Source organism: Tinamus guttatus, unplaced genomic scaffold (assembly GCF_059628265.1).
Source record: "Tinamus guttatus ecotype Peru unplaced genomic scaffold, ASM5962826v1 Tinamus_guttatus_pri_ptg000169l, whole genome shotgun sequence".
Lineage (NCBI taxonomy): Eukaryota > Metazoa > Chordata > Aves > Tinamiformes > Tinamidae > Tinamus > Tinamus guttatus.
In genome coordinates this window covers 3,173,182-3,196,011 of record NW_028288703.1, presented here as the reverse complement: position 1 = coordinate 3,196,011, position 22,830 = coordinate 3,173,182, and the positions used below count along the sequence as shown (strand labels likewise).

At 42.6% G+C, this 22,830-nt stretch overlaps 1 protein-coding gene across 2 annotated transcripts; it reads left to right on the top strand.

The window, feature by feature from the left end:
• Positions 1 to 768: 768 nt before the first annotated feature.
• SHISA5 (shisa family member 5) lies at positions 769 to 16,288 on the top strand. Of its 2 annotated transcripts, XM_088522909.1 has the most exons (6): positions 769 to 839; positions 2,470 to 2,638; positions 2,907 to 2,981; positions 12,665 to 12,780; positions 13,998 to 14,216; positions 16,143 to 16,288. In XM_088522909.1, exons 1-6 carry the CDS (start codon positions 773 to 775, stop codon positions 16,220 to 16,222), a joined length of 726 nt encoding a protein of 241 aa, XP_088379035.1. In that variant the 5' UTR covers positions 769 to 772; the 3' UTR covers positions 16,223 to 16,288. The 2 variants fall into 2 exon arrangements, with proteins under 2 accessions (XP_088379035.1, XP_088379036.1); XM_088522910.1 differs by lacking the exons at positions 769 to 839; positions 2,470 to 2,638; positions 2,907 to 2,981 and adding an exon at positions 3,508 to 3,535.
• Positions 16,289 to 22,830: the final 6,542 nt, after the last annotated feature.

Sequence of the window (22,830 nt, the reverse complement as noted above, 5' to 3'; positions counted from 1 at the left end):
CTCCAGCCCCTTAATCATCTTTGTGGCTCTCCGTTGGACCCTCTCTACATCTGGGAGCTTCAGAGCTGCCTTGAGCTCTCCAGTGTCTGCCGCACCGACCAGGTGCTGTCGGCCCACAGGGCTTTAGTGCTTTGAACCAGCCTGGCAGGGACGATCCCTTCGTGCCGAGGAGAAGCTCGACTCGGGCTCACTAGTGGTGCGTGGGAGGGAGAGATGGCTGCAGGAGGCAGCATCTGCCCTCAAGGCCTGCAGCAATAATTCCACCTTTCCTTTTACCCTCTCCTTTATGGTTGAGGAACGCCGGCGGGAGCTGAGGAGCCAGGGAAGCCCAGGCCGCCGTCGCGCACAGGGAGCTGTTCACGTTGCTGGTGCCTGCCCCGGAGGCCGCCTTTGCCCATGACGCAGGGCTTCTCCAGGCACAGCCGCCACTCTCCGCATGGCCACAGTACCATGGCCCAGGCGTTCCCCATGCAACGTAACGGCCCAGAGAGCGTTTCTGGAGGTGAACGGACCACACGGCTTGGAAACCCGAGTCTCTGTAGGGCAAACGCAAAGACACGCGGCGCCACAGCCCGGCGACGGCGGCGGGAGGGCGGCAGGGCCCCACGAGCCGCGCCGGGAGGCTGCGGCCGCTCTGAACCGGTGCCAAGCGGCGCGGAGCGGCTCGGAGCGCGGCGGGGCCGCGCGGGGGCGCCCTGGCGGCGCGGCCGAGGCGCGCGGGGCTCGGCCGCCACTCGCGGCTCGGGCCGCCCCTCGGAACGCCGCAGGGCTCATGGCCGCGCGGCGCGGCGCTCGCCGCCTCGGCGCCCTCGGGCTGCTCTGCCTGCTGCTGCCCGCCGGTGAGCGCGGGGGCTCCGCGGCGGCCTCCGGGCGGACGCGGCGCCCGGCGCGGGGGGAAGGTCCGGCTGGGAGGTCGGTGCGAGGAGGATAGGCGGGAGCGAGCCCTGGAGAGCCCCTTGGCGGCTCCGGGGCGAAGCCTTCCTGACATCGGGCCGCGGGGCCGCGCGTGCTCCCGAGGCTCCCGTGTGGGTGCGTGGAGGGGCCAGCGGGAGGAGAGCTCCCGAGGCTGCGTCGCGGTGGTGGCACTGGGGCAGCAAACATGCTGTCCTTGCACAGCCCAGCGCCGAGTGGACGTTCGAGCGTTTTTCTCCTCGCGGTTGAGTCTCATTTGAGTCTCAAGGGGCTGAGGTGCCATCTGCGAGCCACTCTGGCTGCTGCTCTGCAGGTGAAGGGCCCTCAGGGACAGGCCTGCCAAAAGAGGAGGCGATTTCTGCCTTCCGCACCTTTGGTGTTTGCGCCGTGCAGGGCTGGGTGGCCGTTGGGCAACTTTTAAGCTGATTCAAATCATTCACGGGGCAGAAAACACGCTAGCCAAAAGCAAAGGGGCCCACGAGCTGCAGGAGAGGCCGCAGATGTGCTGGAGAGCAAAAAGGGCTCAGGAGGGTGCGAAGACCAAAGCTGGTGAAGAAAGAGAGAAACCAAGCAGAGGAGCTGAATCCCTCTCCTTTGGCAGTGCGCAGTCATTTGATCGTCTCAGCCAGTCCTAGGACCGCGGTTCAAGAAGTGGTGGGGACCTTTTGTTTCCCTGGGTATTTTCCTGCGCGTCAGGAGCCCCGTTGTGAGATTGAGGGAGTGATTTTGTTGGTTGCCTTGTTTCACTTGCACATAGGCTTGCCGTGTGTTTCACCGTTAGCTGCCTGTTACTGCCATATTGGCGATACAGGAAGGAGATTGTTGTCTGATGACGTTGTGCGGCTGCCAAGAGAAAGCTCTGGGGACTGGAAATGAGAGTGTGTAAACCTGATTGCAGAAGCACTGTGAGCTGGAGGGGTTCTAGCTTGCCTCTATGTGGTGAACCTTCAACTTTAACTTCTTAGAACAATGGTTTTCTTCATTTTTTGTTATTTTTTCCTTGGCGTTGGCTGAAAGGTTCAGGTATATTTTAGAGCTGCAGAACCAAGACTGAATTCAGATGCAAACTCAGTTGTTCTTCAGGACATATCTGTTACTTCTCTGCCGAAGAAACCAAATTTGTCATCTTTGCCTCCCTCCTTGTCTAGATTCTCTGAGCAGCGATGCCTGAAGTCCGGGTTTAGGTTTTCCTCTTGCAAGCATATTCCAAGTGCTTGAGCCTCAGGTGCTTCTTAGAGAGGAATTCATCCCTGCTGAAAAGCATGGGATATCCTGCCCGGCCCCGTGTGCAAAACCCTTCCCCTTCCTCAGCCTTGTGGCTGCACCACTTGGCCAGTTCAGGTCTGCCTCACAAGATACCATCCGTTCATATAATTGAGGATGTGTTTGCTATGCCTGGGAGGAAATAATTGCTTTAGAAATAACTGAGTTTTCCTAATGGAAATACCTGAAACCTATTTAGGTATTAACCTAGGTCAGCTGATCAATACAACAGTGATATTTGGCGTGATGGTTATTTTCTAGTTACTAACTCTTGACTTTTACCCTTTTTTTCAGTTTTGGGTGAGGACTGTGTGGCTTATATTGATAAACATGGCGAGGCGCAACTTACAAAATCCTGTCACAACTTCTGCTGTGGAGATTGCACCCATAAATACTGCTGCTCTGATCCACTCTTGAGATTTGATGAGGAACAACAGTTTAAGTGTTCTCTGTTTGATGGAAGGTAGGAAGCAAAATGAACATATACAGTGGGCATTCCTTTTAATCACCAGATGACAAAAATGTATAGTTTCATGGTTAAAACATACAGTGGGACCTTTTAGCTTTATTTCTGGCACAGTCGAGGATTTACATTAATGCATGTAATGCATGTAATCTACGTGCAGAATTGTAGTAATGGGGGGTTGAACTTGATGCATGAACTGATAGGTATTTAATTATATTTAAGTAAGTCCCAAATTCCCTTTTTGAGATGAATTCTCTTGCTACAGCATCTCTGACTCAAGCAACGCAAATTTCCTGCATTTCCGTGCAGACTTTGATGACTACTTTGACAGCGGCCCCAGGTAAGTTGTGGCGAGTCTTAGCTTGTTTAGTATTCTTTATTTGCAGGCCCTTTATCCTGTGATTAATACATACCAATATGAAATGAAACTAGAATTACTTGTGTTTTGAGAATGGTGAGCATTAGAACTTTGCAGAATATTTGAAGACAGAGGAAAAGATTAGATCATGCTGCTTGTCTGTAATATTCCATATTCTCATTACTGAATGGTGGTTTGTCCTCCAAAGGCACAGCAGACTTGCAGATTAAGTCTCTGGTGGCTATATTAAACAAGCTGCTTTTCTATGAAGAATCTCCTTTTTTTTTTTTTTTTTTTTTTTTGCACATAGGGTGAGAAATACTGATAAAATGCGTTCCCACGCGTGAGGATGGAAGCGGTTTCCGCGCGTGTTGGCTGTGAATGGTCCATCCCAGGGAAGCGCCGCGCCGCGCCGGGAGGGGCGGGGGAAGGAAGCGCCGTCGGGGCGGGCTCGGGCTCGGGCTCGGGCTCGGGCTCGCGCTGGGGGCGGCGCGGCGGGCGGGCCGGGCGCGGAGCGGCGCGGAGCGGAGCATGGGGTGAGTGCGGGGCCGCGCGGGGCTGCGCGGGCGCTCGCGGCTCCTCCGCGCTCGCAGATGCTCCCTGCTCGCGGGCGCGGATGCGTTCGGTGTTTTGCCTTTTTTTGCCTTGGGCTTTAGCCGTTGCTTAAGCAAGGCCTGCACTCCACGAGGATGCGTTTCCAGTGACAGGAAGCGTTTAGGCAATAGGGAGAGTCGCTGATGTTTCACCTTGAGAAAAGGGATCGTTGGGGACTCTCGGGCTTCATGGTGCCCTTTTTTTTTTTTTTTTTCTCTTTCCTCTTTTAGCCCTAGACTTGCATCAAGCTTGTTTACCGGCTAGCAATTCATAGAAAGAATGTGATTATGCACAGAAACTTATGCTTTCAAAAGCTACCTGTGTGTGCCTCTGGATGAAAGCCACATCCCCAAACTTTCCAAGGTGACTAATGGTTTCGGCTGTTTCAACATCAGGAATGGAAGTGAGGAGGGTTTCCTTTGGCTCTCCTCTGCCAGCTCGCAGGCACCAAGTCACCGGGAGGTTTCTGTTTAGCTACAGCCCTTACCCGGGATTTATTTATTTTTTCTTTTCCCAGAGCAACAACTCTGTTCCTTTTCCAGCAGTTGATGCCCAGCATTGCAAGCTTTCAGGGTCAGAGAACATGCAGTTCCTCTTTCTTGCATCTGCCTTAGAGTTACCCACGCTGGTACTTTGATCATAAATTGTAGCTTTTGAGGGAATTTCACCTTTCTGAGGGCTTGGCATGAACTGTAGTGTGGATGTGCCATGTGGCCAGGCGAGCTGGGATGTCTCTCTCTTCTCCCTGCTTGGAAATCCTGCTGCAATTATGCTATATCTGTATGGGATTGTGTTAGGAAAGGGTTTGGTCCGGTAGTATGTACGTCCTTCCTGTATGTTGTGTAACCAGGGAGCTTTTACTTTCCTTGTTGAGCTTGTCGTGTGCTCTGAGATCTCCATCAGAAGTGCAAGTAAATCATCAGCTTTTCACTAGGCTTCTTTCTGTTGGTATCCGTCAGGATTTAATGCCCGGGACAGGGAACGTGAGGCGCTCTGGGCATCACTAGTTGATGTAGTTGTGCACAGTGCAGACTGTTGCTACCATCTGCTTTTGGTCATACTTTGGGACAATAAGTAGCATTCCTTCAGAGTGTGTCAATAATGCAGTTTGGGTGATTGAAAGCATTGTGCTTTCCAGAACATTGAATTTAGATTCAATTAAAGAGTTTTAGGAAAAGTATGAAGTTGCAGCATTAACTCAGATCCTGGCTTTCTTCTGCTGTTGACTCCTCCTTGAAGGTCAGCTGAGGCTTTTCAGGATGGTTTTATAGCACTGAGTTTGTTATATTTCCCACAATTTTCTCCATGCCTATGAGATGACCATGTACAATTTCAGCAACTTCTGTTGCTAAGGCATGCATTGTGGCAGGGATTCACTAGTTGCAGATGTTTTCATTTTTTTATTGAATTAGCAAATGTTGAAATTTCTTCGTGGTGTTCTAGTTTTGGGGGTGCAAGCAGCTAAGTTAATTTAGGTGTTTTTCTCATTTTGCAGTACTTAGTATTACTTATTTGTGAAGCAGTCAAAATTAGATTTTTCTTCTCATGTTCTGGAATCAAAAATCTCATGTCAAGATGTGCCTTAGTAACATGGTTGTTTAGCCTTGGTATGCCAACTTTCCAATTTTCCTTACTGGAAAGAGAAATTAGATGATTCACATCCACAGTTGAACTGATGGTGAAGTATTCATGAGCCCTCAAGAGGGTGAGGCAGGTCAGAATTTATGCCTTAGCCACAAAAGAAAATAATGACCTTTGAGTGGGTGATAATCAGTCCCTTTAAGCTGGAAGAAAACTTTAAATTCTTTATACACAGTTAACAGAGCTTAGTCTGTGAATCAATTTTTCTGGAAGTCACATCTGATCTTGTAACAGATAAGAGTTATACTGGAAAAAAGGCTGTTCATCGTTATGTAATGAGAAGAGGGAGGCAGGATTACAGTCTTCCTGGGAAGCCTCAGCAAGCAGAGAACATACAGACTGCTTAGAGCAGGGGTGCGATAATTCAGATCCATTCTTGTCTTGTGCTTGGGTCTCCATCTGTGAAATGGAAAAAAAAAATGTGTCTTTCTGTTTTCCTTTGCAAAGCAGAGTCTACAATAGGATGCTGTATGTCTAGGATGGCAAAAACTAACTCTCCCTCTAACTATGGAAGATATGATGATCCTAATTTATTATCTCTCAATTAGAGGATTTTAAAGCATATACTTTCTCCATAGACAGGATAAAATCATTGTGGTATTGAATTATACTCAGTTTTTCCTCCTCCTCCTATCAATGTCAGAGACTTCAGTTGACATTTTTACTGATTTGGATGCTGCAACATCAGGAATGGTTTGCCAATGATAAGAGCATGAGGAAAATCTTTAACTGGAAAAGACTTTACAGAAATGTAAGCAGCCTCTATTTCATGCACAGAGGATTTCTTTTTTAGTACTTGCCCTGGATACTTTATGTGATAAATGAGCTAAGCTGCATACAGACTCCTTTCTGTAAGGCTTGCATTCAGACACAGCTAATCTCACCAAGAAATGTGATCTCCTTGTACAGAAACAATTCAAATTGGGATATGAAGACATTTTAAAATACTGTTCTGTACTTTATATTCAGCTAGGCTAAACAGTAAATGTAAACTTGTACAAATGATAACCTGCATCGCAAGTCAACCTGGTGTAAACATGCGGAGAGATTAAATTCTATGTTGTAGGAGGGCGCAGCCTTTTAAAACTTCAGTTATGATGTGTTCTCAAAACAGTCACCTCAATTTCATGAAATAAGCAAGTGCATAACATTGGTCCTTTGACAAAAAATCAAAATATTTTGTAGCATTTTTAATGTGATATTTCTCTCCATGCTTACCAGCTTTACTAGCTTGTACTAGGCTCTTTGTTTCTAAGCTATGAGAAGTACCAGTCGTAAAAGTCACTTTTATAAGCTCTTTTTATGAAGGTGTTGTTTATAGTGAATATCATTTAGAAAGAAAAATATTGGTCTGTCAAATGTGGACTCTGCTACAGAGACTTGTTTTAATTTGTGTGACGTTAGATCTTCCCTGATGTTTCCTGTCAGGTTGGATGATGACTAATACTGTTCTTGATGAGACAGAGGGTGAAGAAGCAGGTCAGTTCATTGTAGTGGAGGATAATAAATTTAACTTATTTAAACTGTGCTCTTTCTTGAGCCCTGCTATTGACTTTTATATTTTTAATGATGAGTATGAGTAAAGGAAAGGGTCCATTTCGTATGGAAGAGTTGCATGTGGTAAGCAGAGGTGGTGGGTGTAACCTAAACTTCCTCTGATTGCCCTTTCATGTGTTTGGCTAGTCAAGCACCACACTGCAGTTTGCCAGAGTCATTTCTTTTGTATTCAAAACTTAACTCTTTAGCCAAACTAAGTAGCTTAAATGGCTTAAAACTTAGAAGTGTTAAAAGCACTTTCTGAATCACTATGGTGTTGAGTGTAGCAACTTCAGGCTATCGCAGTTATCATTTATGTAGATTTTTTTTTTGCAATACTTCTTTTTTTCCAATGGAACTTGTTCAACAGATTCAGTTAACTGTTGCAGAAAAATCCCTCCCATTGGCTTTGTGTTCGTTTCGAATTTTAGCCAAAAAGAAAACGGAACATCCAGAATTCAGTGCTAAACTGGGATTCTGACAGCAGGAGTGACTCACTTCGCCTTATCTATGTGTACAAGTAATTTATGTTCTCTTTTGCCACTAAAGGTCTGCTTTAGATTTATTTATAATCTGTAGAAGTGAGTACGTGGTTCTGAGTTTAGGGACAGATTTTACACTAACAGGTTAGCAAGTAGGAAATTATGGTGTTGATTCTTGAACTGCTGACAAAAGGCTTCTTACTCCCTCTGAATGCAGTTACTGTTTTCCCTTTTTGTTACTTGGATGTTTTTAATACTTTAACTACCTAGAACAATTACTCTGAGCTATCTACAGAAGTGTACAGCAGCAATTTTCCTGGGAAGCTTCCTTGGGAAATTGTATTTTTAGTGTGCTTCATAAGGGAATTCATGCAAACAGATATATTTAGTACAAGCAAGCTGTTTATAGACCTTGTGTGCAGTTTCCATAATAACCTGTTGGGGATGGATGTCGGGTCTCTGAGTAAACCCCAGAAATGCAGGAAGTTCCCTCCCTGATGCTTTCCTATATAGGATCTTTAAGAACTTGTTGTGCTAAGATGCTTTAAATGTCAGTTGAAAGCATTGAAAAGCTGCTATATCCTTCAAGAACAGTAACCAGCTCTAGTTTCACTATTTTTTCTTCTTCCTGTAAGTTTATTATTTTGAGCTTAAAGCTGTATAAAGTAACTCATGTCAGCCTCCTACTTAAACGAGTGGAGGAGGGACCATCGTTTCCATCGTTTGGGGGTATCTAGAAAGAACTGTAAAAAGCCATGGGAAGTTCTTGGTGGTTGCAGGAGGAGTTAAGTCTCAGTCAGTGCTAGGGTAGTTGAGCAGCTCGTGACTTGTGCTGCCCTTGGCAGCGTCTGCACCGCTGGCAGGTTAGGCAAAGCAAGGAGGAAAAGGTTGGGTTTGCTGAGGAGCTGCATGTAAGCAGGGGCCTGGGAATGCTCTCAGGCAGTGACTTGAGTTAACATTTTACCTGAAAGACAAATCCAGACGTCACCATCTTGAGGCTTGAGTAATGGTTAAGTCATCTCAGAGACCTGCTAGTGATGAAGCACTTCAAGATTTCGTAATTTTGAAAAAATGCCACTCAGTCCCTGAATCTTCGGTCGACTGTCATCTGCCGGAGGATTTGCTGGGCCCTTGTTTCCCAGGTCACAGGGACATGATGCTGCAGGGGTGGCCCCGGGGCAAACGGCCACAGCAGCCCATGGGCAGCACCAGCAGCTCATGCAAGTGCAGCTGGGCGACCTGCTCTCTCGAGCGCGTTTGGACTGCAGTGTGGGGGAATGCTCCTATGGGCCCAACTGTGCTGAAATAGTCATGCTGACATTTTGCTGTGTATATTTGCTGCCCTCACCACACTTGGCTTTTTGTGTAATAGTCCATGTTTTTTGGGCACGTAGCAAAGTGGTCCTTCTGTACTGCATCTGCATGCTAAAAGGTTAAACTGAGGAAGCATGTTGCTTGTAGTGCTGTAAAATCTAATCCCTTTGAAAGACTGTTGGGAAGTCATTTTTTAAAAAAATAAATACACCCTTCCTTATTTTCCCACTAAGCTTTTGAGGAACTTTTCTGGTGTTGTGTGGCTGTAAAGCATCTTGGTTTGGGGACTTGGTTGGTCACGTCCTATATCTATCTGAGCAAAGGCATGCCTGGACAAGGATCACTCAATCAAATTTCTGGGAAAGGGTGATACACATATGCTCATTTTTGCTACAGACTTTCCCAGACCACCCTGTGTTATGCTCATAACTCAGGATTTGGAAATATTTGCTTTAAAAGCAACCTGACCTTTTAAGAGGGTCTTGCCAACATATTTCTTAAAATACGGAACAAATATTGGAACAGATTAAAACTTGAGGAATAAATAAAGCTGCCTAAACTGATTTTTTTTCCAGAACTGTCTATTTGGGTGTTTTCAGGATAGAAGCATATGCCATTTTCAGGGATGTATATGTATACGCTGACTTTGTTTACAACAGGGCTTACAAAATATCACCCACATAAAAGTGATGCAAACCACTAAGGAAGGGTACCAGAATTACTGGAATTGAGATGTATCTGGTCTAAAAAGTCTTGGGAGCGACAATCAGGGATGTTTATAGCTTTTCTTTTTTACGCTGTAGAAAACAGAGGTCTGCAATATGGAATAGAACTGCTTTGAGAATTAACTTCTATCCTATAGTACCTTTGTAAATATCAGATGTGGATCTCCCATTTTGAACTGTCTGTTGTGTTTCATTCAGGGAGGTGAAGCAGGCACCAGTTGCTTTGCTCCCTTATATGTGTTTTGAAAAATTAGCATACCTTAAATGTAAGATGAGTCTGCAAGTTAAGCTCCTTGCATATGCAATTTAGTGCTTTCTGAATGTGTGAAAAATATGGGTAGACATTGGGTAGGAGAAGGGAGAGAGAGACTGTGGTGCTAGGAAAGGGCAGGGGCTCCCCTCTTAATTCACATTTCCATCAATTTTATGAGAAGCTGCATTTTATCATTGCTACAGTAAAAGTTACTATTGGGTTTTTTATTTTTTTCTTTAAGTTATTGGCAAAGCTAAGCTTTTATTATGTGCCAAGAAAGAAACAGGAAATGGCAGTGAATGAGCTCAGCAGTGTGTAACTTATTTGGGGACTGTGGTCTATAACGTGGGAGCCTAAAACCAGCATTCAGACTGTGACACTAGCAGAGAGTCTGCACTAGGGCTTTTGCTTGAAGAATTCACTGAGGGCAGGGGGTTGGTTTTTGTTTTCTTGTGTGGTTATAAACCCTACAGCCGAGGTAACTTCAAGCTTCAATCCCCCATGAGTTTCTTTTTTTTTCTCTGTATGATGCAGGTTAATTAAAATACTATAAATTGTGAATATATATATTTTTTCAGAGTCTTTTCAGGTAAATTCACTAAGTGAAAGCAGCTAAATGAGGAAGCAGTCTCAAGCAGGAAAGGAGTATAGACTATTTGTACAAGAGTATATCCAAGTGACTCACTGAGTTGGAGAAGTCTGTCCAACACTGTTCTTGTAGCCAGGCCTCACTTAAGTACTGTCTTCTGTTGCTAGTTGTCTTCCTGCCCTTTCCTCAGCATCGTTACTAGCAAACTTCTGGGGGGGGTAAAATCACTAATGCTCGGAAAAAGTGCTCATGGCAGTAATCATTGAGCAGCAAAAGGATAGATGTTATTAATACAGTACAGGAGTGCCTGAAGAGGCAGATAATTCTAAACAGTTCTCAAAACTAGCAAGGAAAATCATTAGAAAACAACTTTTTTTGAAGAGCATCAGTGTTGAGAGAGGGAGTTGTCGTGAGGGGCTGCAAGGTCGGAGCGCACGCTGCTGTTTTCTCCAAATGTCATGTTGCCTTCTGGTGTAAAGTGGATGGTAAAAATGCCTGCAGTAGTCTGTGTGTATTCTCCTTAGAAAACTGTGGTTAAAGCTCACACATCTGCTGTTTTACCCAGTGTTTTGTTTTTCAGGACTTATAATTTTGGTCAGTAGCCTTCACACAGGATTTTGGTGTACAGAATTGAATCACAGCGTTCACACACAAAAACACAGGACCTCATTCTACAGCATATATATAGAGACTTGACACACCTGTCCTTTAAATATATATTTCCATTTAGCTCTGCAGAATTGAATCAAGCCATAGTCATGTTGTTCTAACACAGATGCAGCCAATAATATGGTGATTTTTTTTTCCCTCTTTCCTAAGTTTTACTATTGTCACTTTTCTTAATATAGTTATTGAAAAGCAATGAGAGATGTGCTTCAAAGATGAGAAAACTTCAAGAGGAAGTGAAAACCATTAAAAGTAAACAAATGGAGCCCCTGCTTCAAGCTGAGCAGCGAGAGTTTTATCTGCTGGTGGCCAGCTGAGCTGCAGATGTGTCTGGGCTGCCTCTTTCCTGGCATGGCACAGGGAAGAACCAAATTTGGTCCGGATTGATAAGGGCTCTGCCAGTTTCCTGCAGTGTTAGTTTGTTTATAATATGTAGACTTTTCTCCATTTTGTCCTGAAATGGGATGGCTGTGCTGAAGGGATGCTGATGCTCAGGACGAAGAGGGAGGCACTGAAGAAGCTGTAGAAAAGCCTTTACATGACAGTGCTTTTGTCTTGGCAGTCTTTTACGTTTATATCTCTTGGAGTGAGTTTGGCACTTTCATTTTCACTTTGACCAGTGCTTTTCTCCTCCGACCTATGCCTTGTGCCTGTTACCTCTCCTCCTGGTGCAGCTTTTCTTTTCTTTTTTTAAGTCAGTCACCAAACCTTCCAGGGCCATTGATGCTCAGAAATAATTCTTACATTTGATAGCCAAGTATAAAACTGCTGGGGGTTTAGACTTGTGTCATTTTGTTTAAAGCTGGTAAGAGGAAACTGAGCAGGAAGAAAACCAGAAAGTTCTGTAGCCAAAATCTCTCTGAAGAAGCAAAAACAGGATGAATGTAAAAACAGCTCTCCACTGATTATTTTAGGGCTTGTTTTTCATTAAGACTTACTTCCCGTGATTGTTTCCAAAACTGATGCATGAAATTAATAAGCAAAAATGCCAAAGACTGGTTCGCCTGGAAGAAGAGCTGCTCTGGATTTCAGGCAAATCACTTAATGCTTGAAGTAAATATAATTAACACTTCAAAGGGTCTTGGGTTCCAGTGCTTTGTCCAAACGATTTGGAAAAGACATGAAATTGTCTATCTGCTGACCTTTCAGAAAGGGACCTTTCAGAAAAGACATGATCTTTCCTATGACAAAGAGATTGTCACCGAGCGTTTAAGCTTTACAGTTGCTTTTCTTTTCCTCTGTGGTAAAGAGAAGTTACAAGCAGGGGTCTATGGAAGTTTTACATCTGCTTCCCTCATTTGGTTCTCATCACAGAGTTTAAGGCTATTGCAGTCTCTGGTGTTTCTGCTCTGGATGCTGGTGCTGGGAGGTGGTGCTTTGTCTTCTCCAACCTAGTGCCACGTGCTCCTTCACTGCTGTAAAGTTGGCTGAAATTCACTTTTTTTTCAAAGCATGCGAAATATGGCTTCCAAAACAATCATTTATAAATGCCAAGAAATCTGCAGCGTGGAGAGATCTGCTCAATCCTGTGGTTTTCCCTGGGGGTTGAGCTTAATACTTTATCTGTGTAAACTATTGAAATACATAAAGAGATGCACCGTGCTAAAATAAAAGGATTAAAGAGCCATATGAAGTCCTCTTCAGGGACGAAGGAGAGTGCTCCTTTGTAGGTGTTGATCTGCTTCCACCCATTTTGCAGAGTTTAATGTAGGGATGCACTTGGAAATTGCTTCCTATTCAGGTGCATGACGTAGTAAGAATAACAGACTGGAGGAAGAGTGATGTGTTTGCTAACAAATGCTGGCTAAGTAGCAATAAGTTTGCATGAGAGACTTTAGTTACCTCTGGTGCTGTCTGTCTTGCAGTTTTGGAACCCTTATTGGGATTGGGATTGCCCTCTTTGCTGTGGTTGTGATCACTATTATTCTGTGCCTCACCTGCTCCTGTTGCTGTTTGTACAAAGCATGTCGAAGACCGCGGCGTGAGTACCTCTGTATTTATATTTACTTTCTTATCCTTTACCTCTTCCAGTAACACCTTTTTTTTCCTAGAAAACTGTGATCCTGAAAAAGATGCAAATAATGTTTTCCTACCCCTCTGAGGCAGAGGTTCCAGTACCTAAACAAATGCTTAGAGATAAGCGTTTAGGCTGCTTCAAAATGTGAAGTTGCAGAGAGATGCTGTGTTTTTAAGAATGTAAAAAGTTCTCCTCCCTCCTCATTTGAAATATATTTTAATGATCCTCCTTATTCTAAATCGTTAATAATTCAAATTATATTAAAAGTTGAAATACTGATGTATATGGACAAAACTTATGCTGTTTAAAATTCTATAATCGAATGTGGTATGAGTACCTCTGATATCAGCTTTTAAAACTGGTTATTTTAAAGGGAAACACTAATTAAAACTCTTATGGCTTGATTAAAATGTTATTAAGACTAGTTCAAATGTTAGCTGAGTTTAGCCTGGATACAGTCACAGAAATGGATGCATGTTTATAACAAGATTTAAATGAAAGTAAAGTAAAAGACTGGTTTTGTCATTCCCTATTCTTTAAAAGCGGAATCTTGAGAAATACGCATAGCTGTAGCATAACAAGGAAGGAGATCTGGAAAACAAATTACTGCAGTTTATTAGAAAGCACTAATGCTCCCTTAGTTCAACAGAGACATGAACCAATAATTCAACATTAGCTCCTGCAAAAATGGATTACTTATGAGTGTTTACTTTTCTGGCTATTGTTTAGCAAAAGATACACTAACACATAGCTATGCTAACACACAAATATCATACTTAAGGAAACTCATTTGGGCAGTGGGTCACAATAGGAAGATAGACGGATATAGCACAAACTATCCTTAAAAATAGATAATGTCTTTAGAAATGAGCAGTTTGTCCTAGAACAATAGATAATTTGGCTGCAGAAAGGAATTCCTCCTGCTTGGTGAAGAGCCAAGAAAAAACTCTTTGTGGTTGAGGAACAAGGAGATAAACTGGCTGCCATCCAGGTATGTGAAAGCTCTGTTGCTATGAACATCAGTGGAAGGGTAACCTGACGTATGGATTCCTAAATCTCTCATGGAAGTTCAAAACTAGGGTTGCCAAGGATTTGGGCTGGGGGAGGGTGGTTTTACACTGCTGCTGTTGTCCGTTTCCAAGGCCCACCAGCACTAACCATGTTCCCTTGGTTGCTTGTAGCTGTTGTGACTACCACCACTGCCACCACGGTGGTCCACGCGCCCTATCCCCAGCAAGCAGCGGTGCCGGCGAGCTACCCCGCAGCGCCGTACCAGGGCTACCAGCCCGTGGCCGTGCAGCCCCACGGCGGTGTGCCGGTCGCGCCGTACCCCACGCAGTATCCTCCCCCCTACCCTGCGCAGCCGTCCGGGCCTCCCGCTTACCATGAGACCGTGGCAGGTAAGGAAGCAGTGCAGCGTTCCCCCCTAAAGAGATAAAGGACACTTTCATTTAAGCAAATCATCTATTTTTTATCATTATTATTTTCCATTATTAACGGAAACAAGTTACGGAAAGTTTTTCCCTTTTGAAATTTCTCCATTGTTGTTTCTACAGTAATCACAAGAAGGAGAGATTTAGCTGTGATGTGTGAGTGGATCCAGTAGGACGCCTTACTAGTTCAGCTGCAATTTCATATTAGAATCAAAGTCCAGTTAACATACATATATATATATATATATATATATATATATATATATATATATATATGTAGACCAAGGTTGTTTCTGTATTGACCTTCTAATAAAATATTTACTAGTCTACTAAGTCTAAGTCCAAGCATGGAAATGATGTGTGCTAGTTGGTCACTGGGCTGATAAGACTGTCCAGTTCCTGGAGAGCTTCATGCAGGTCTGTTGATGACTGGCAGTTAGCAGTAACTAGAAATTATGGAATTATTTATAGAATTAATAAAAAAATGCTCCTCTCCTTTCACAGCATTGCTTTCCCAGTTTCACATAGCTTTACCACTGACGTTAGTGATTCCCTGTGGTGCTGGAAATAGCTGGTTGAGCTGTTGACTCTTGGCTGTTTAGAGAGGCCCAAACCAGGCTGTAATCTAGCCTTGGATCTTAAAACCTACTTCTGCTACACAGTTCATCCTTCTATCTAACAAGCAAAGTATACTCCTGAATAGTAGACACTATCCTTAGAAAATAACTCTTTCATAACAAGCAAGAACATAAAATGATTCTTTATAGTCTTAAGAAAGACTTTTAAGAAGTAAAAATTAAAAATTACACTTGAAAATATGCAAACCATCTCATCTTCTAAAAACATTTTGCTTCCCCCTGGCTTTACAGGCATTCTGACTTTAGTTTCCTTGATAAACTCTGCAGAAGCAGTAGCTTTTATGGGATAATCCCCAGTTGTTTTGTCATCTTCTTTCTAATATGAGGGAGCCAATGAACCAGTCGTTTTGTTTCTCCTGCTCCCTGTTTCCTCCAGCTGTTCCTCAGCTAAGTTGCTAGCTTGTTAAATCTTAGAATTTTTTGTTTCATTTTGTTTTTTGGGGGAAAATCATGCAGCGCTTCCCATGTTCCTACCTGCGAACACCTGAAAATGGAACTTTTCAATTCCTCATTTCCCTTGACTATTAGCCAGGGGACAATCTCTTAATTGGGTCACGAGCAGCAGAGAGAACAGCGGCCCTGTGACGCAGGGGCCAACTCTGACCAGATCAGGGAAAGAAAACCCCTCCGCACGCTGTGGGGAGCGTGTGCTGCGGTATTGGAGTACACACGGTGCAACGCTTGACAACAGCTTGCTGCACAACACTAAAAAAGCAGGGTGCAGTTTGGTACAGCAAGCATGTATATTGCAGTGTTTTAGGGGCTTGGTGGCCCTTTTTTTAAAAAAATTAATTTAGTGATGTTTACTAGGAGAGCTCAGGACACTTTTTTTAGTCCTTTTTTTTGGTTCAGTGATTCATTCTAACTTTTCCACATACTAGCAGGTATGTCAGGTATGTCCTGTTGTATTGGCATCACTGATTTCTACTGGCTGGCATACTGGACCAAATTGCCTTATTTTTTTTCTTTCTCCCTTTTTTTTTTTTCTCTCCAAACAATATCCTGCTCTGAAGGCTCACCATATGCTTGTGGGTACGCTGATACATGTATATACTCAAAAAAACACCAAAAAACTTTGTTATCTGACTTGTGAACTACAAATGCTTTATGAATTGCACCACATTTTCTCCCAGTTAAGATGCTGGATAAGTTGAACTTTTCAAGCACACACTAAGAACTGAAATTGTTGTTACAAATGCAGAATTCAGAATGTGAGTTTTGTAAATCTGTCTTTTCTTGTGTTTTGCTTCTGCAGGTGGTGCAGGAGCACCTTACCCAGTCAGCCAGCCCCCTTACAACCCTGCTTATGTGGATCCTCAGAAGCCCATCTACTGAACAGATCTGCTACTATACTTCTGCATACAAAACTCTTTAAAAATACAATTTGTGCTGTTTACACCACGTAGTATATTTTCCTGGAAGAAAACTATTTTGTTCAAGTAAAGTGAAAGTTAATTCAGTATCTTTTTATTTCTTGCAGAAATAATTCACTTATACCTCAAGCAAATACAAAAAGAGATTTTGTTCAAACTACAGCAAGAAAAGTATGAAAGAGTATTTCAGAAATACGAATGGTCATAGCATTTGTAGTTTGCTGTGCAATAATTTTGAAGTGGGATGGAAAGAAATGATTTAGAATGAGCATTTCCAAACACCCAAAGCTGTAGCAATATTTTGCACAGTGCTAGAAAGTAAGAACTTAATCTCTTTGAAACTCGATGATATATGTTCTACCTGTGTTGAAGTTACTATCGCTATGTAGGCTGCATTGTAAGACACTTCATTTATGGTTTAAAAGGGATTTTTTTCTTTTTTGAAACATATTTGCATTCTGTAAGGGGTAGTAAACTATGTTTAATTGTCTTTGTGCTAGTTGCATTTTTTTATGCTAAATAGCATGGTTTGGTTATTTCCTTGTTTTCTTTTCCTATTTTAAGGCTTAACAGCTGTAACTTCATCGTTACAGCTTCTCAGGCTATTTTAATTCATAGCTAGAAATCAGTAACAGCAACAAACCCTCTGCCATTCACTATAAGAAATAGATCAGAAGTTGAAAACTTCAGAATTATTCTGCACAAAATTAATGGATAAGTCCTTGGTTTGTGTTATAGTTCTGTATTATAGAGTAGCTAGAAAAAACAAATCACCACCTTAATCGTATGTGTGGAGTGGAAGTGACTGCCAGTATTCCGTCCTGGCCCATCATAAGGGAAGTAATTGACTTTATAGGAGGTATGCAAAGTCACAAATAGTTTTTTAAACTTTTAGGATTTGTCACTTTGCATAGCAGGAACCTTGTAGGGATCTTTATAAACTAAGCCTGTGCTTGAGAAATAATTTTGGAGGGGCATAAGAAGTACCGACCTGATATGCAGTAGAGACCAAAGCTCTCTTCTGTCTTCGACATTCCCATTACCCTGAAAAGAGAACCAGAAGTCAGGTTAAAGAGGGGTAGAAGGATTTGGTCACAGAGACACAGTGCATTTCCAACATCATGCTCGCTGTCATGAAAACATCTTAAGGCACTTTCTTGACTATTACCAATATTTGCAAGGCTTTTGGCTTCTGTACAACTTGGTAGTTATCAAGCAACTCCTGTCTTTTTTAGTATGTTCTAAAATTTCACCTTTTCTGACGTTGAAATACAAATTGTTATTCCCTAAAGAGCTTTCTGTTGACCATTGTATCAATCGCTGTGACATAATTTGTGGCATGATTTTGACACATCTCATATACAGATATTACTTGCTGAGAGGCTGTCGTAGGATTCCACATTTGGCACGTATTGCTGCTTAAAAATCAGTGATCTGGTAACTGATAGTATTGTTTTACCTCATACACCAATGCAGAATGTTGGACGGACACTGCTGCTGCCCAAGGCAGACTTATTTATTTCTCTTCCCAGTTAGTGAGTCCTTTTCTAAGTTATTCCATTTTTTGTTTAAGAAAATCTTAGGGCATTTCAGAAAAAAAAATGTATCATGTTTTAGCATTGTTAGCATTGTGATTCATGACAACCTATGCACCTCTTTTATACCTCTCTGAGCAGAGTTTAAGTTAACAGCACAAAATAGTGCCAAGAGACACTCACAACGCAAGAATGCAACAACCAAAGATGGCCAGTGTCAGCTGCTCAAGCATTTTCTTAGAAAACCTGAATATTTGTGTAGGAAGTCACTAAAGTAGTGCAGAAGTCATCTTTTATGTAGATCCTACCACTGTGTGTTCACAGAAGGAGGCAAAGAGCTTTGCTTGCCAGTGCCTAGGATGAATCTGGCTGGTGAGCAGAGGTGCCGGCAGTTCTGGGGCACAGGTACGATTTTCCAGTGACTCTGTTCATGAGGTTACTCTGTGGCTCTTCCAGCATCTCAGGTGACAAACCAGGCAGCTCGTGGTGGTGTCAGTAGGTTTGTGATTTGTCTATTAAGGGAAAGTCTGCAGCTGTGGGAGGAGTTGGCTCTATCATCTGCCATCTGTTATCCCTAAGTAAAAAGCACATAACTGCAGTGAATAGGAAAGTAAAGTAGTAGCAACAACAGAAGCCCAAAATCTGAAGTTTTAGGGTAGAGATAGTAGAGACCAGATAGTATGCAGAGATGTTCAGAGTGATCTAGGAGAGGTGGGAGGAGATGTGGTATCCTGAAAGAGAGGTAGGGTTAAGGAGCCTGTTCATTTACACCTTATCTTCAATGAGTATATGATACTGATAGTGATATTCAAGTAAAGAGTTGAATCATTAATACACAAAGAATGTATTTGCTACTACAGTTACAAAATTGATTGAAAGAAAACAGTCCATTTTCCTCACTTCTTAATTACAGCACTTAGCCAGATCTTTTCTTACTGTTAGTATATTAACCATCATCAAAAAAAAGACACGGGACCAAATTTTGTTCAGTTATTCCCTTGCAAAGCCACTGAAACCTGTTTTCATGTACTTAAGTGAATGTGCTGGTTACAGAAGAGAAGTTAGTCCGTGATGTTTTAGTTTAATCATTACTGTGTGTCCTTTCCAAAGAGCTAATTCCTTCATTTCAAACCAGTTACCCCCAGTGCCAGAGGGGCAGGGGAGTGGAAGTCAGATTTCAAATGTTAAAAGAGTGTATGTTCTTTTAAATTCTTATTTTTTATTTTTTAATTATGTAAGTGCCTTTGTTTCAGAAATGTATTGGGAAATTAAGTACCATAGAATATTCTGTTGTACTGAATTTACCAGATAACCTATGTTGACTCTATTACATACTATAACCTAGCTTTGTATGTTGTTTGTAGTTCAAAGCTTAAGTATTCAAAAGAAATGGCATAAACTCTATGCACCTTTGTAATAAATGCTGTGTTTGAAGTATATTCTATCAATTACGCTTTTTTAAGCTGAATCTGAGTATTAATAAGAGTGTCTCTGCAGAGCTACATTTGCTCCGTTGTGTTTGGCAGCTAGCATTTTTGCAAGCTGTAGCCAAGTGTAGTTAAGTCCCCATCTGTGGCGAATGCCACTCCTGGGAGTGGAGGCTGGAGTCTGATCAAAATCACAGGCACAACAAAATGCAAGGTCACTGTCAACTCCTGGAGGTGCTTTCTGACAGTAGCTTTGAAGCTAATCTGAAGGGATTGCTTCTAAAACTTGGTCCAAACTAAGGAGTGAATGAAGTCTGTGAAGTTTGAATGCATCAATTAACAAATTTCAAAGCACTTGAAAAGTCTAACGTAGACCAAAGAGACTTCACGGAATGCTAAACTATGGGGTTAATGTGCCGCATGCTCCTCCCAATACATTATTTGACTTGTGTGTTGTTAGGCCTCATTTTTCAAGTTGACTAATTCCACTTAAGATAAAAGCGGTGCTTTCTGTTCCTGTGAAGACATGTTAGCTGTTTTTTTTTTTCACAAACTTTTAATAGTTAATGAAAATAGTTAACTGAAATGTTGTCTTTGGGCCCCTGACTACTTGGTCCTTCACCAGGTCAAGGCTGCTATTTTATGGCTGCATTTTGAGTAAATCACCAAGTAGTGTTAAATTGGCTGAGGATATTCTGTATATAGTGTATATTCTGTATATAGTATATATAGAAATTTCTATTAATTAACAGACCTTTTGTTCACAAAAAAATTGTGAGTCTTCAATTCAGTCTGTGCATGGGCGTGAGAAGATAAAAACTGCTTTTATTTAAAACCCTCAGCTTTCCAGGTGCCTTCTAGAAAAGGAGCAGAGCAAAACCCTGAGCTAAAAAGCTGCGAACCTGCAGCTGGGTGGGAAAAAAACTGGTGCCTGTGTCTTCATTGTGTTGCATCTGCAGTTCAGCTGCATTTTTCCAGACAGAACTTGGCATCTGTCTTGATCCATGGGCAGGTTTGAACGGAGGAGTTGGAGAACGGGGAGGAACTTCAGCAGTTATTGCCAAACAACTCATTCTCTCCTGTTTCTCCAAGTATGGAAATTTGGTATCAAATCTGGACGTGTGTGATAACTTGTCAAGTTTGCTTTAGTCAGTTGTTCTAGGCCTGTTTTTTTCCCCCCTCAGGTTATTGTTGGAACGAATCTACTTGTAAATTAGTATTGCTGGCATCACAGGGCCCCAGTTAAGATCTACTGCTTATAAGCAAGGCTTATGGGGGGAGAAAGGTGCCTGAGTTAAACCTGTTGGAGCTAAAGCTGAAGAAAATAAGGATTTTTTTCCCTTTCAGGAGCTCTCTCCTATTACCTTGCGCTTAGCTATAACCATAATTAATGAAACTCGCTGAGGTCAGATGGCACAAACTGGGGTGTTTAAATCTGCTGCATAATGAGGTATTTTGTATTTTCCTCCTTCACCTGTTACAGCTGGGTTTTTAAAGATGTATTTTGAGGCTCACAGAATGGAAACCAGGATGCCGTTTGTGTAGGCTGGGGGAATCTGCTTTGAGAAAAGGGACAAGACTGCACGATCTGGAGGGGTCCCCTCTGACCTCAACTGTGGTTCTGTGCCTTGTAGAAAATAGGCTGGGATGTGTGACAGTGTGCAGGGTGACACCATTTGCTTTATCTCTGTACATAGATCTGGCCAAGTCCATCAGGTTCCTTCATCAGCATGGGAAGATGCTTATCAAGGCACTGATATCTCCCCTCCTGCACTGCAACTGTTCAAAGCAGGTAGTGGCTGTAGATCTTAAAAATACACCTTGTCTAACAGCATTTTTCCTAAAACTGATAGAGATGACTGCTTTCTTGCTCCAGCTCTTACATAGCCTTAGTGCTGTCTGCAGAAAGCGCTTTGCTGAGGAAGAGAAGCCAATGCTGCTGGGCTCAGCTTTCAGCACAGGGAGAACATGATCATGAGCAAGAGAACAGATGGGCAGCTGCTGCCAACCAAGGACTGCAGTAATCACATACATACAGAACATGACCTCTGAGGGCTTGGGTTTTGTGCTTGTGTTGTGTTGCTCAATACTTCATTTTTCAAGCCTGTGACAGGACTTGTTGTTGGAGTAAATTCCTTCCCTGGGTTAATACAGAGGCACAGATATTTTCCCTCATGTTATAGATAAACATAAGAACTGGCCTTGAAAATGTTGCAGTGCTGTAAATTCCTCAGGCCGTATCTCGTGAGAGCAGCCAGCGTTCCAGGCTATTAGGTCGTGAAAGGAGTAAGTCGGTGCCTCCTAAATTCATAAACAAACGTTTTAGTTACTTTCAGGGTGTGGTCTGCTGTTCAATGCATGAATGGATCTCTTAAATTTATAGAAAAAAATCCCAAGGCCTAAGAAGGAAGGTTTTTTTTTTCTTTCTTTCTTTTTTTTCTTTTTTCTTTTTTAATAACATAGCCTGGGCCATACCACTTCAAAGTCAGAAGTGGGAAGAAAACAGCTGTAGGGTATAGATATACCCAGGTGGTTGGGGAGGGGGTCTACTGCCAGAATTGAATAACAATATTAGCCCAATTATTTTTTCCTCCGAGGCACTTCTGTTTATATGTTTAGCAGTAATATATTTCTCCCTCTTAACGAATTTCCATACACACGTGTTCCTGAGTTAAGGCCAGGAAAAGCAGTTTTTGTTCTGTAATTTTGGAATGCCTCGACAATATGAGCATCTTGAACTGATCTTAGTCCAGACTCCTCTCACAGCTCATTTGGTCTGTTTATCCAAAGCAGTTGTTCAAATGCACAATGCGTTCTGCATCTTCTCTCTCTCTCTCTCTCTCTCTCTCTCTCTCTCTCTCCTCAAATTATGACTGCAGAAATGAGGTGGTGAGAAGGGCTAAGAGCAGCTGAAAGGAGGCCCCTGCACTTGGGCTAGTGTGACAATCGTATCTCTGTTAGGACAGCTCTAAATTTGATACTTAATGCAGGCTAATTGTCAGGTGCTGCTCAAACACTGCTAACCCTCTTAAGACTATTATGAAAAAGTTACCTTAAATGTTTATTTTGGTTCCAAAAAAGGAAAGGGCTTTTATCTCACATTCTCAAGCTCTAACCTCCCTCAAAAAAAAACCAAACAAAAAAAACACCTCACAGTTCCTGGCCTTTAAAAAATGGGTAAGTCAAATGGTTTCTTGTCATGATACCTGTTCACAAGATTAAATTTTTATAGCAAGTCTTGTCTAGGGCTAGGTTTGCACTTGGAGGGTGGTTATTACACAACCATCCCCGGGCTCAGAAGGAAAGCTGCCGTTCCATGGCCACACGTTGTACCTTGTTTCACTTCAGCAGGAAAATGACACTCCTCCTCCAGCTGCTGCAGCAGAACCGAAACCTTTTGCTGGGAGGTCCCGTCAGTGGCTTGCAGAGAGGTTGTGTTACAGCAGTGAACAGGCCAGGCCTGGCAGCAAGCTGCCAGCTGTAGCAGAAAGAGGAGGCAGCATTTATTTGTAATTACTGTAACTAAAGTTTAAAAAACAAAACAACAACAACAAAAAACACACACAGACAAGAACTAAGACTTTCAGAACTAGTTAAAAGGCAAGTCT

Bases quoted from the DNA above. Each gene is read 5' to 3' on its own strand.
- SHISA5 (XM_088522909.1), top strand. From the start codon at position 773: ATGGCCGCGCGGCGCGGCGCTCGCCGCCTCGGCGCCCTCGGGCTGCTC. The intron at 840-2,469 runs GTGAGCGCGGGG...CCTTTTTTTCAG, and splicing joins CTGCCTGCTGCTGCCCGCCG to TTTTGGGTGAGGACTGTGTG. The intron at 2,982-12,664 runs GTAAGTTGTGGC...TCTGTCTTGCAG, and splicing joins TACTTTGACAGCGGCCCCAG to TTTTGGAACCCTTATTGGGA.